The 14,119-nt window shown below is 37.8% G+C and overlaps 1 protein-coding gene across 1 annotated transcript in view; it reads right to left on the reverse strand.

Moving 5' to 3' along the window:
- Positions 1-14,119, reverse strand: part of CERT1 (ceramide transporter 1) — a 130,157-nt gene that overhangs the window by 59,809 nt on the left and 56,229 nt on the right. The window contains exons 5-6 of the mRNA XM_052646302.1: positions 3,113-3,220; positions 2,600-2,738 (exon numbers count right to left, since the gene is read on the reverse strand). Of these exons, the coding sequence (XP_052502262.1) occupies positions 2,600-2,738; positions 3,113-3,220 (247 nt within the window). The remainder of the gene's footprint in view (positions 1-2,599; positions 2,739-3,112; positions 3,221-14,119) is intronic.

The following is a 14,119-nucleotide window of genomic DNA, read 5'->3' on the forward strand; positions in this document are numbered from 1 at the left end:
TCAGTCTGTCACTGTTGCACTTTCCAGGTGGCGCTGCTCAGTCGTTTCAGTCGTGGCCGACGCTGTGCGACCCCATAGACAGCAGCCCACCAGGCTCCTCCATCCCTCGGATTCTCCAGGCAAGAATACTGGAGTGGGTTGCCATTTCCTTCTCCAATGCAGGCAAGTGAAAAGGGAAAGTGAAGTCGCTCAGCTGTGTCTGACTCTTGGTGACCCCATGACTGCAGCCCACCAGGCTCCTCCGTCCATGGGATTCTCCAGGCAAGAGTACTGGAGTGGGGTGCCACTGCCTTTGTGTGGCGCTAGTGGTACAGAATTCACCGGCAATGCAAGAGATACAAGAGATGTGGGTTTGATCCCTGGGTCAGGAAGATCCCCTGGAGAAGGAGATGGCAACCCACTCCAACAGTCCTGCTTAGGAAATCCCATGGACAGAGGAGCCTGGCAGCCACAGTCCATGGAATCACCAAGAGTCAGACATGACAGAGCACACACACATCACTGTTGCTATTTAGTCAAACACGAATAGTGTTTATTTTTCAAATCTTCTACACAACTTGGTTGTGAATGCACGCCAATTTCCGCTCCTTCCACCATCACTTTCATCCTTAAAATGCTATGTATTACTGACATGGAGACATGGACCATTTAAAAATTAAGAAGAATTCAAATCTGTATCTACCTTGTTTTAGTTTAAAGGACAGCTTGCTTGCTGTCTGCAAGCAAATGAAAGCTGATATGTAAGATCTAATTTGACAGAAAAATAAGTATACTTTTTTTTTAATTAATGAGAAATAAACGTTCAACCGTCTTTATTTTTTAGAGAAATAAATGTTAAATATTAAAGAGCCAAAAACTTAAAAGTATATCAAATATAAAGAATTTCAAGTCTACTTTAGATAAAATTAAGTATTTTAAGAGGAATACGGGCTTCTGCTTTAGACAAAGATGGAACAACAAGGAGAGAATTTACCCTCTAGCATGAAATTAAAAAATCAGACAAAATATATGAAACAATGGTCTTCAAGACACTGGCTATCAGGCAACAAAGGACAGTGATCCCTAAGGGTTGGGGAACAAATGATGTGAGCCCTGTGACTGGTCCAGTCTATCGCGGTGAGGGTTTCCAAGCTGCGGAGTAAGGAGGAACTCAGGAGGAGCCTGGTACTCTCTGAGGTGAGAAAATGGAGCTGAAAATCCAGACAAGACAAAGATCACTAGAGTTCAGAAGGCTGAGTACTTGGGAGAAGAGAGCTGTACTGTACAGAGACAGAACTCTGGAGAGGGGCAGAAGATCCCACTGAGAGTCTTGTGTAGAGTACTGATAGCACATATAAGCTGAGGAACTACAGAGGTCATAGAAAGACCCATCTGAAAGGATTCCAGGGAAAAGGACCCAAAGTCTGTGTGGAGCAGGGAAAGTGTCTGTCCCTACAACACAGACCTGGGACAATACATAGGGAACTGGCTAGAGAATGCTGAGCAGCTTTGCCTTAGTAGTGGGGAGAGATGGAAATACATTATTCTAGGTTTTTACACAATAAAAAAAAGTGGTATATTACTCGAAGGCAGACTGTAATAACTTAAATGTGTATACTACAAACCCTGAAGTAGCCACTGTCATAACAAATTTAACAAAAAGTCAACAAAGGAGATAAAAAAATAGAATTATAAAAAATATTCAATCCAAAAGAAGGTAGAGAAAGGGAAAAAAGAACAGAGAATAGGAAAAGAATATGTAAGAAGGGATGAGCTCATATTCTTCTACTCGGCCATCTTGCAGGCAAGTTAACAGAAAGAATATAAACCCACGTAACACATTTAATAGTACAAAAAAACAAACCATGTCAGGCAACCTAGTCATACTGGGAATGAACTTAGCACTATTTAGTAATACTGTTATGAGTAGTTCATTTTTGCCTATATAGCAGATTAAGAGAAAAACTGAAGAACAGATACTCCACCAGTAATATTCAGCAGTAACAAACGAAAAGTATCTTTAGAATTCATATTACAGGTTAACTAAATATCATCGCTCTCTCTCATAACTCTTAAAGGAAAAAACCACCCTAGAAATTACTTATATATGTACATGTCATTCCATGATTATTCTATTCCATTACCCAGACTTCCTCTATGAGAAAAAGGGCAGAGGAAAGGAAGGAAGACAGAGGAAGAGAAAGAGAGGAAAGAGGGAGAGGAAGAAGAGGAAGAGGGAGGGGGAAAAAGACTGACTGGTTCCCGATGTGGAGGATTTAACACACACATATGCTTGTCTCTTATGACTTGTCATAGGGTACAATTTATTAGACATAATCATGTGAAATGCTCCATATTGTCAAGATGATACTGCATTTTTTAATAAGATAGTTCAAAAATCATTTTAAAATCTTCAATGATATCTGGTATGGGTGATCAGATTAATTAAGGTGCTATTAAAGTACACAAGTTACGTGGACACTGAAACCTGTGACATTAGCGATGTGTAGCACAAGTAACTATAATTACCTTCATCACTTAAAGACATTACCCTTTAAGATCAAGAGGCTTTAAATCCATTCATTCTCCAAGTAAAAATAGTGGTAATAGCCTAATTAACCTTTATCCCTTTGAAATTCATCCTTGGAGACAGCATCAGCACAGGCATCAAAGAACTTCTGTAGAGTATCAACTTGTCTACACAGTATATCTCTAAACGTTTCCATTTCAGCCAGTTTCTCACGTAAACTGTGGCCCTTCTGCAACAGAGAAAATGGGATGGAATCCAAGTTAACAAAATTAAAATTTACTTAGTCCCATGGGATTTCATTATCTTTTAATTTAAGGTCTGTATCTTACTACTGAGGGCTTGGGGTAGAAGAGTTGTCAAGTTCAATGTAATATTTCCAGGGAAAGACCGGAAACTAATTAATTGTTTGACAGTGATAAGCCTGAAGGAAATGATAGAAATAAGCCTGACAACTTGCTAATATTTAATATTTTCAAATTAACATTGTGATGAAAAATTATGAAAGATTTTTTTTCAAGAAACTATTAAATAAGTTCTGCTCACAACATTTAGTACTAAACTCAATTTATGCTGCCTTAACTTAAAGCATTCGTAATTACAAACCTTGAACGAGGAGGTGGATGTCGCAGAATAGCCACTTGCTCCGGATACCAATGACACCATTGAGCCATGCCGACGCAAGCTGGATTCAGATCCATATCCAGATTCAGTCTAAAAAGGAAAGTAAACTACGTGAAAAAATTAAACAAAAAATACTTAATCATCACAAGAAAAAACTTTTTAACCATGTCAGGTGATGAATATTAAGTAAACTTATTGTAGTAAGCATTTCACAATATATACAAATATCAAATCTTTATGCTGTAAACTTTAAACTAATACAATGTTACATGATCAATTATAAAACTGGAAAAAATACTTGAGAACAATGAAAGTTTCCATATAAACTAATAAGATTACTGTAAAAAATTTAAAAATAAGGTTATTGGAACAATAATTAGAAATAAGAGTTCACTCAAGAAATATAGGCAACCCACTGGCATAAGCAATGTGTTTCAATTGCTAACTGCCATTAATTTAGAAATGTACTGAATACCAGCTACATGCTGGGCTAGTGGGCTAACCGTTTATAATAGGAAAGCTAGCTATAGTAGGTAAGTTCATAGAGACAGAAAGTGGAGTCGTGGTTATCAGGCAGCTAAGAAGATAGGAGAATGAGGTGTTAGAATCTACTAGGTACAGAGCCGGATAAGATGAAGCTGGATAAGATAAGATGTGATGATGGCTGAATAACAATGTAGATAAGTTTAATGTCACAGAATTGTATAGTTAAAAAGCTAAAATGATAGATCGTCATTCATATTTTACCATGGTAAAAAATTTTGGTAGAACAAGGACCAAAAGAAAAAAAGGAAACTTTGAGTACTGTTTCTTTATAGACAAATTACTTATCCTGACATAGCTCAAATATCTCTGTCTCAATGAAGCCTTTCCTATTATTTCAGGTAGTTTGACTCTGTATTCTCAACCATTCTTAACCTATTATGATTATGGCATCCACTACTCAATTTTAATAGTTATATGTCATTACTACTCCTGGACCACTGGACTTCGACCTTCTGTACGACAGTTGAAATTTTTTCCATTTTTGGAGTTACCTTAACAGTTCAAGACACAAAGAAAATCCCCAATTTTCCCAACCGATTTTGTCATCACACGATAGAAGGCTTTTTTAGACTCAGCACTGTGATCTAATTTTGAAGAACTACTACTCTTTAGGGGTCCCCAACCCATGGGGCCACAGACTGGTACCAGTATCACGGCCTGTTAGAACTAGGCTGCAGAGCAGGAGGTGAGTGGCGGGTAAGTGGGTGAAACCTCATCTGTATTTACAGCTGCACCCCACTGCTACAGCTGAATCATCCTGAAAGCATCCCCTGATCTCATCTGTGGAAAAACTACCTTCAATCAAACAGGCCCCTGCCGGGGTCCAGCCCTGGTGGATCCAGGGAATTCGAAGGGGGGACGGCGTTGGCGTGAGAAAAACTTATCTATTTATTAATATAAGATTAGATTAGGAAGAAATAGTGTAGTAGGAAAATTAAGTGGAGAGAAGAGGCTGATTAACTTGGGTTACGTGGAAAACCAATAAAGTTCCAGACAAGGAGCGTGCACCGTCTACGTTAGGCCGCCGGCGCCCGTTTGAATATCAGAGAGTGCCGCGCCTTGGGCTCTCTCTTACGGATCTTAGAAGCTGGGACAAGTAAGTAGACACAGTGATCCTCCACGTTCCAAGGGATCAGCCTGAAAAGGAGAGGGAGGGAGCAAGAGAAAGAATGGACACGGGGGAGGCCAGGCTTGTGCAAAAACCCCCTCCAACTTTATTATTTAAAAGGTGTTTGTATACCCTAAATTTTACATAATGGAAGATACAGAGTCACACAGGGGCAGCAGTCCCGACCCTTTCTGTATATCTTTTTTGTCTACAAAAGGTCTCAGGTGATTTACATTATCTTCTGGCCAGAAGGCTTGCTAACACTTTTTTGGCTCTCTTTCTTAATGAATTTTAATCTCGTTTCCCCTGAAGTGTTTTTCTTTAATCTGCATCTCCTTAAAGCACTAAAGTTACATCTCTCTAGAACAAAGGTGCAGTGGGTTATAACAAAGAAGGTACTTAACTCAAAGATCTAATGTTGCTAATACCAGGTCTACTACTTGTTTTCTATATACCAACTATATCTAAAAATAAAGGATATGAAAATTTGGCAGCAAGTATTGGCTCAACAAATGAAACCTTTAATCAGTCCTATTCTAATGATTTTGACTCCTCGGAAGCCCCTACATTCCTAGGATGTTTTAAGCTTCCTGAGCCTCCTGTGGTCAGGAGGCCTCAAACAATCACATGTGTACAGTCCTGCAGGCAGGCTAGAAAGCCATCAGAGGGGTTTTTGGATTGAAACACCCTTTCAAATGCAGAAGACTAAAGCCCTGAATTGACGTTTTCCAGAGAATGTCAGAAGAGTGGAAAAGCAGGCAGATTCTTATTTTTTGGGGGGTGGATGCTCAGCAAATTCCAGGGGGAAAACCTGAGGTCTGATTAGCCTTGCCATCAGAGCTCTGCCGCATGACCTTGTCACGGGTGGAATTCCTCACGCTGGCTCCCAGCAGGCCCCTGGTGCCAAAAAGGTTGGAGACCCCTGCTTAAGAGTATCAATTTTGTATCTCATCCTCCCTAGGAAAAGGCAGTACTTCCCTTGTGGCTCAAATCATAAAGAATCTACCTGCAATGCAGGAGACCTGAGTTTGATCCCTGGGTCAGGAAGATTCCCTGGAGAAGAAAATAGCAACACACTTCAGTACTCTTTTGCCTGGAGAATTCCCTGGACAGAGGAGCCTGGCGGGCTACATACAGTCCATGGGATCGCAGAGAGTTGGACACGGCTGAGCTACTAATTTTCACTTTTCAAAAATATAGACAAAGGAATTGAACATTTGGAAAAAATAAGTTTCAAGTACCTAAAACCTGTTCAAGTATTTAAAGTCTCTGATTACTTTCTACTGTAGATTTCAGAAGTACTGTGCATAATTTTAATCCTAGTCACAAACTTAAGAAGTAAAATACCACCTAATTATTTTTAGCATCATACCTAGCGTATGCTTCCCAAAGTCCAAGCTTCCAGCACATACTGGTTGTTAAAGATTCAAAATAAAGTTGTCATGCTTTAATAATGACTGTTCATAAAACATTCTAGCTATAAAAGGTACTGCAATATATTCTTAACTGTGAATTTACTAACAAATTACACAGACACTTAGGTTGTTCAGCTACTCAGTCGTGTCCAACTCTTTCTGACCCCATGGACTACAGCACACCAGGCTACCCTGTCCTTCGCTATCTCCCAGAGTTTGCTTAAATTCATGTCCACTGAGTTGGTGATGGCATTCAACCACTCATTCTCTGTCACCTTCTCCTCCTCCTGCACTCCATGAAGTTATGACTAGATGGAATCAAAGCTCTTCTCCAAGACCTGTATCACCCTACACCACTTCCTATTTCAAAGCAAAGCAGTATTTTAGTAATGAGGTAGAAATTACAAAGTAAGCATTTTGGTGCCAGGGAAACTATTAATGAAAGGATTAAGTATATGCATTGTATATAAACTACCTCAAGAAAACTGACTTTTTAAAAAAGACAAAGCTATAATTCATGAGAAAGCAGGCCAGGGTACAGTGGGGACACTAACTACAAAGACATATTTTGGTGGGAATACATTACAGCTGTCAAAACTCAAAGTGTCCAGTTACACTGATACATTTTATAAATTGTACCTCAATAAAATAGCTAAAGAAAAAAAGTAAGCTTGTTTCAGTATAACAGAATCCCAATAAAAGAGAATTCTAATTACAGAAATCATATAATTCATTAAAAAAAATAAGACTTTTTTAAATCAAATAACGTCCTAGAACAAAGGCACTGACCTAGGTTTCTTGTGGCTCTAGTTTCTGTTTCCCATCTGACAGGAATACTAACTTTCTGAGCACAGTGTTTCTACCTTTTAACTGTTGTACTGTTTTGGTAAAGTTTTTCATAGATTTAAATATAGAAGACTGGAATTAAACATAAGAAAAATCTATTGGACTAAATAGATTCAATGGACTATTTATTAAATGTAATGGACTAAAAATATAAAGCACTTCAGAAGTCACTTATCTCAGATACTTGTATGTCATTCATTTCTAACCAGTAATTAATTAAAACTGTCCATTTAAATATAAAACTCATAATTTTCAATCAAAATTTTATTTAAAAACAAAATATTTAGAACCAAACAATTTGAAATTCAAATCCAAATGAATCTACCCTCTCCATTTACATGCTTTTTATCAATGAGTCCTAAACAGAGTAAGTCAAAACTTTAAGATCTTGAAACAAAATACAAACACTACCAAGCTTTACTAAACATTTTTTGACTCTAAAAGATACTTCTTATATTCTTGTCTGTTTCTTCAGGTTCCACTATTTCAAGACAGTAATATCTCCTTACAACAAAGGCATGACAGAACAAAGACTCTACTATAGCAATAATGTTGCTGTACATTTTAAGTAATGGATAGTGAATGAATGTCGAGTCTGAGCATTTAGAATAACCGTGTTTCTATTTTCAACAAAGTTTCACTTAAATAAACTGTATTATAAATTATATATATCATTCTAAGGGAAAAAATATAGCATACTCATGAATATCAATTTCATTTTATTCAGTTTAAATAATGGGGGTTCATTTGCCATTCTATGCCAGTAACTGCACTGGGACAACTTAAAAATAATCTAAGTGCTTAACAAATATGTACATGCACATACAAATGAATCACCCCTGTTTAAAAACGAGTCATTCTGGAAACGCCTATCATTCTGGCAACAATGCTGTCACTGCACCAAAGATTCCTAGGTACTATTATAATATTGAGAGTAATTTTATGATACAGCCACAAAATGGAGCTATCTAAAATCATTTTGGGGAGTTGCAGAATAAAAATTTTAAAACGGTCTTACAAAAGGAATAGCTACAAACTGTGTAATTAAGCTTGACTGCCTTCCCTATTCACATGACATGCCTTGATTTGGTACTGGATTTCTCTCAGAAATCTATCAAAAATATCAATATTTTCCTTTTATTTTCAATAATTAAAAATTTTGTCATTTACTTATTTAGTCGGCTACGCTGAGCTTTATCTGCGGCACGGAGGATCTTTTCTCTTTTGGCTGCCGCATGCACACTCTGCACTGCATGTGAGATCCAGCTCCCTGACCAGGGATCGACTGACGCTGGGCCCCCTGCGCTGGGAGACAATGTCACGGGATCACCAGGGAGGGCCCCAGGGATATCAATTTTTTAAAACATTTTGTCACAGGGGCTAAAAATTAATCTAAAAGATATAAAACTGTTCTGAAAAGTTGCAATGTTGTTGACATCTATTTGGGCTTTCTAAGATGTTCACCTTAAAGGCAACAATACTCATCCTGAATTTATCATCTGTGTTTTGAAGATGGGGTGAGGAAAATGGGAAGAAATTTCTTTATGGTCACAATGGATACACACTGTTAAATGTTCTTAAAAATTGTAACATGCTTTCAAAATTTCATTGGTACAATTTTAGGGATAATACATTAAAGGTACATAGCTCTTTTTCTTAATCCCGCTTTTCCACAGGAAAAAAAGTGGAACTTATTTACAACCTCTAATCACCAAAATAGTATTTTTTAAAACATCGATTTCCATCTAAAATTAATAATGCAGAATTCAAATGCAGTCACTATAGGAATATTTCCCCCTTTTAACATCTATGCTTTAAGATTCCTTCACACAAAAAAAACCATGATGGGATATCTGTTTTGTAAGCAGTATTCATCAATGTGTTTTATATAAACATAAAATGCCATTTTGGTTCAATGAGATACTTACTGAACGTGTCCTATATAGTACAAGGTGGGGTTCTTTTAAATATTAGAGTAATGAGACCACACCTTTATTATAATACTCCTCCTTATTTTAGGGGGAGGAAAAAGCATAATCTTTTGGCCACCAGAGGGGGTCAGTAGCACTTTCCAAGCAGTACACTTGGAAAATTGATACAAAGGTTACTACTGGTCAAAGTACGACAGTAACCTTCACACTAAATCCCTTACTTGTACCTTTACCTTCTGTATCTTGATTTTTTGAGAACACTGAAGATCACAATACATTAAATCATATAGTTCAAAGTTAAGTTTTAAAAAGGACCAGAAATGCCTAAGAACTAATTTGAAAAGAGAACTCTAGGGACTTCCCTGGCGGTCCACTGGTTAAGATATGCAGGGAGTGCAGGTTCGATCCCTGGTTGGGGAACTAAGATACCCCACATGCCACACGACATGCCACATGGCACATTAGTGTGGCTCATTCACAAAGGAGACAAACATCTATTCTCATTTTGCACAGTCTGTTCATCAGCCCATCTACACTCTGAAAACAGTGGTATAAAATACAAGAAAAAAGCTGGTTTATTTTTTCATCGCACTTGCCTTCTGAAAAGCTTATTCCTTTTCCTAATAATAATCTCCAGGAAGAAGCATACCAAAGAAACTGAGAAAGAAATGAACTTTCTCATGGTGTCAAGAATTCTCTGTTTAGTGGCATAGGTCTATCCCTGACATTATCCCTTTCCATTTTAATTATGGGAAAAGAGAAAAGAGAAGACTGAATGTTAACATAAGGACAAGGGAGCATTTTCCAGAAACTGAAACTCTAAAACTGTTAATAAAACCAAATACACCTGCCGTGTTGCAAGTATCCACACATCTACTTTCAATATCATTTTAAAGCAAACCACACAAGAAGCAAGACACCATGGCCAAGAGAGCAATGTAATCAACAGGATTATGGCTTACAGCACCATAATAAGTTGCAATGGCAGTAATTTTGTGATTCTAGGTAAACAAATTATCAATATTTGCTGTAATAAAATTTGGTACAGTTTCACACTCACATTAAAAATCTGTCCCACCTTTCACATGCTTCAGAAGCACTAGCCTCTGAAGTGCAAAGAACACAGCAACAGGGAGGACACAGGCTTGACTGTCACTGTCAAACAAGACAGCGAGGCCAGTCAGTCGTCACTTCCTGAGCTTATTTTTCTTATCTTTAAAACGATACGGCTAGTCTAGAACTACAGTTCGCTATATCAAGCCAAAAACACCAAAGCTTAGGCTAAAAATGTACACATCCAGTGGAGGCCCAAATGTTCAACAAAGGGGTTGAACCAGCTGGAAAGATAAAACATAACACAATTTATTCAGAAAACAGACACTAACAATGTATCAGATGAGGAAGGGTTGAACCTATAATGATTTCCAGAAAATTGCATTATCTCATATATCAAAGAAAATTTAAAATATATTTTAAAAAATTGTATTAAAGAAGATTTCATCCATTTCCGACTGCCTAGAACCCAGCAGCAATATGGCTAAATGAATAGAATATATTTGCTTACTCTCAAGATATTTTTCTCAAATCACAGTGGAATGCTTCCTAGTCATTCTATCATAACTGAAAAACCACTATTTCAACTGATGAATGGATAAAGAAGTTGTGGTACATATATACAATGGAGTATTACTCAACCATAAAAAGGAACACATCTGAGTCAGTTCTAATGAGGTGAATGAACCTAGAGCCTATTATACAGAATGAAGTAAGTCAGAAAGAGAAAAATAATATCATATACTAATACAAATATATGAAATCTAGAAAAATGTTACTGAAGAATTTATTTGCAGGGCAGCAACTGAGAAAGAGACATAGAGAACAGACTTACGGACATGGGGAGAGGATGAGATGTACAGAGAGAGTTAACATGGAAACTTACATTACCATACGTAAAATAGCCAGCGGGAATTTGCCGTATGTCTCAGGAAACTCAAAGAGGGGTTCTGCATCAACCTAGAGGGGTGGGATGGGGCAGGAGATGGGAGGGAGGTGCAAAAGGGAGGGGACATATGTATTCCTATGGCTCATTCATGTCGAGGTCTGACAGAAAACAACACGATTATGTAAAGCAATTATCCTTCAATTAAAGAATAAATAAATAACCAATTATCAAATAAAATACCTCATTTGAAGGTCATTTATGGAACCTGGTTATTCATTTTTCATTTTCTTTTAATAAGCATGAGATAGGCCTTCATTTACAGAAGTATCTAAGTAAGTAGTGTTGTAGTGAGATAAGGCTGGAAGGGTTAACTAAGGCCTTACTCCACATCCTATTTAAGTATTAAAAGAAGGCTAGAGGGGTAAAAGAAAATAAGACACTGCCTACCACAATCCAAAGAACTACAACAGTGCCCAAACACAACATGACACTACGGAAGTAGAGGCTGACAACAGCAGTGCCCGCTCTCCTTGATTTCAGCACCTCTCTCTTGTACTTATAATAGTACATATGTTGCTTAATCTGTAGGGGAGATTAGACTTCTCAGAAAGCTACCAAGCATATCCTCTGCACCAAAAGCTTTCTTTAATGGGAATTTTAAACCTTTTATTAATTAACTGATTTTTGGTTGCACTAGGTCTTTGTCGCTGTGCACAGGCCTTTTCAAGTCACAGAGCGTGGGGGCCACTCTTCATTGCAGTGCACGGGCGTTTCTTGTTGCGGAAAACAGGCTCTGGGGCATATGGGCTTCAGGAGTTGCAGCAGGAAGGGGCTCAGGAGTCATGGTGCATAGGCTTAGCTGCTTGGTGGCATGTAGAGTCTTCCTGGACCAGGGATCAAACCCGTGTCCCCTGCAACTGGCCAGGTCGATTCCAACCCACTGCGCCACCAGTGAAGTCCACAAAAAGTTTTTTAAGAACCCAATCTGTGTCACAAAAGATGATTCCAAATAAACCAACTTTGACACTGAAATTCAGTCATTATCTTTTTTTCAAATCCTTCCCCTTGTAGGGAGTCTAGAAGCCCAGCTGTTTTTTCTTCATGACATTAAAATGGAGATAAGAAATAACAGATAAATCAAATGAGGCTGTATAAAGGCAAGTTGTTTAACAATATTTCCACTCTAGCTTTAGAAAACAAGTACTAAAGGGTAAGAGAGATCTTTCTTCTTTTGCCTGGAGAGGAGGGTTGATGAAAGAGTTGCACAATTTTGCATGGATATTTTATATATAAATCCCACAGAGCCAAGCTGGATAAATTATAACACCAATACCAATAGTAAAAGCTAATACTTAGGATACTTACTTTGTGCCAGGCCTGATGCTAGAGCTTTAAGTGAATTATCTCATTTAATCCTTTTAAAAGCCTAAGTCAAATGGGTACTAATATCAACCCATTTTGTAGGTGATTTTATGTGATGAGTTACACAACTGGTAAGTAAGGGAGCCAGGATGGAATTCCAGATTCAAGAGCCCATGATGTTAATCATTACTGTACTGCCTCAACATCCAGAGATTTTGCTTCTACTTCTTTTAAATCTGTCCATTTCACTATTTCCCCACTGCCATTTCCCACAGCTGTTTTCCGACTGTGGTCACCTAGCATCTCATTTGGATAAACCCTCCATATTTCTAACTACTTTTAGTCTAGTTCCTCTTGAAATCTTTTCTAGTGTAGCCAGGGGGGTACTTTAAAAACAGACATCTGATACTTCACTTTCTGTTTTAAATCCTATTTGGCTCATATTTCTCCTTGGATCAAGTTCATACACTGCTTATGAGTCCCTGTTAGAGGCAGAAGTACAATTAAACTAAACTATGTCAGCCTCCCTATTCATTTATTATCTATTATTTAAAATGTGTTTAGTCAATATTGCTGTGACAAAGTCTTTTGTCCTAGCCTCTGTTTTTTGTAGGGAAATACCTGTTTTGAAATAGTGGAACTGGAAGAAGTAGACAAGGATATAAGAAATGTGCTTTATAGTGAAGAAATCTTTAACAATACTTTGTAATATTTATATTACATCGTAAGTGCTTAGTAAGTATTAGCTACCATTGCTTCTTCACCTTTCCACAAAATCAGGACATTCCTTTATATCTCTACTCGAGAAACACTTTTACAGAGGAAAACAAATCTAAAAAGAAGCTAGCAGCAGGTGTAACAAAATACCAGCACTGCTCATTAACTTTCTTAATTCATGATTTGCCCTAGAAAAGGGGGCCAATGTGTATTTGCTTTTAGAAGGAAGTTTCATAGGTATAAAGTAAAAAGGTCATAATTACATTCTTTTTATTTAACTGCAAAGAGATGACAGTGGCAAAATATGCTACTTTTTAAGACTCCTTTAAATGTCCCAATAAGGGAAAAAACAGGGTTGATATGTCTAAGTAGTATTTTCTGCTGCTGCTGCTAAGTCACTCCAGTCATGTCCAACTCTGTGCGACCGCATAGACGGCAGCCCACCAGGCTCCCCCGTCCCTGGGATTCTCCAGGCAAGAACGCTGGAGTGGGTTGCCATTTCCTTCTCCAATGCATGAAAGTCAAAAGTGAAAGTGAAGTCGATCAGTCATGCCCGACTCTTAGCAATCCCATGGACTGGCAGCCCACCAGGCCCCTCCATCCATGGGATTTTCCAGGCAAGAGTACTGGAGTGGATTGCCATTGCCTTCTCTGAGTAGTAGTCGCAGGACTGTTGAAACGTTAAGATGGTATTTGGCCAGGGGACCTGAACTATTAATTCTTCCCTGCAAGGATCCTGAAAGAAATGCATGCACATAAAACAATGGTCAGCAAATGAACAGGCTTAATTATTCTGGGGCTTTGATCCCAAACCAAACTTTTCTCAAAAAGACATGCATTCTTTTCTCAGGGAGTAAGGGAGGAACGAAATCTATTTCAAACACAAGAAGATCCTTGTAACTTACTGCTGAGTGAAGGAAAAGCTACAAAGTAGTATGGAATCATTTATGTAAAACTCTAAGGTATACATGCAAAGAAATTATCTGGAAGAAATCTTTACCAAAGATGAAGAGTGGTCATTTCTATGTGGCCAGAATTTTCAATTTCTTTTATATAGTTTTCAGTATTGGCTGTATTGTTTGAATTATTTACATTAATCATGTATCACCTCTACAAAAATAA

Source organism: Budorcas taxicolor, chromosome 10 (assembly GCF_023091745.1).
Source record: "Budorcas taxicolor isolate Tak-1 chromosome 10, Takin1.1, whole genome shotgun sequence".
Lineage (NCBI taxonomy): Eukaryota > Metazoa > Chordata > Mammalia > Artiodactyla > Bovidae > Budorcas > Budorcas taxicolor.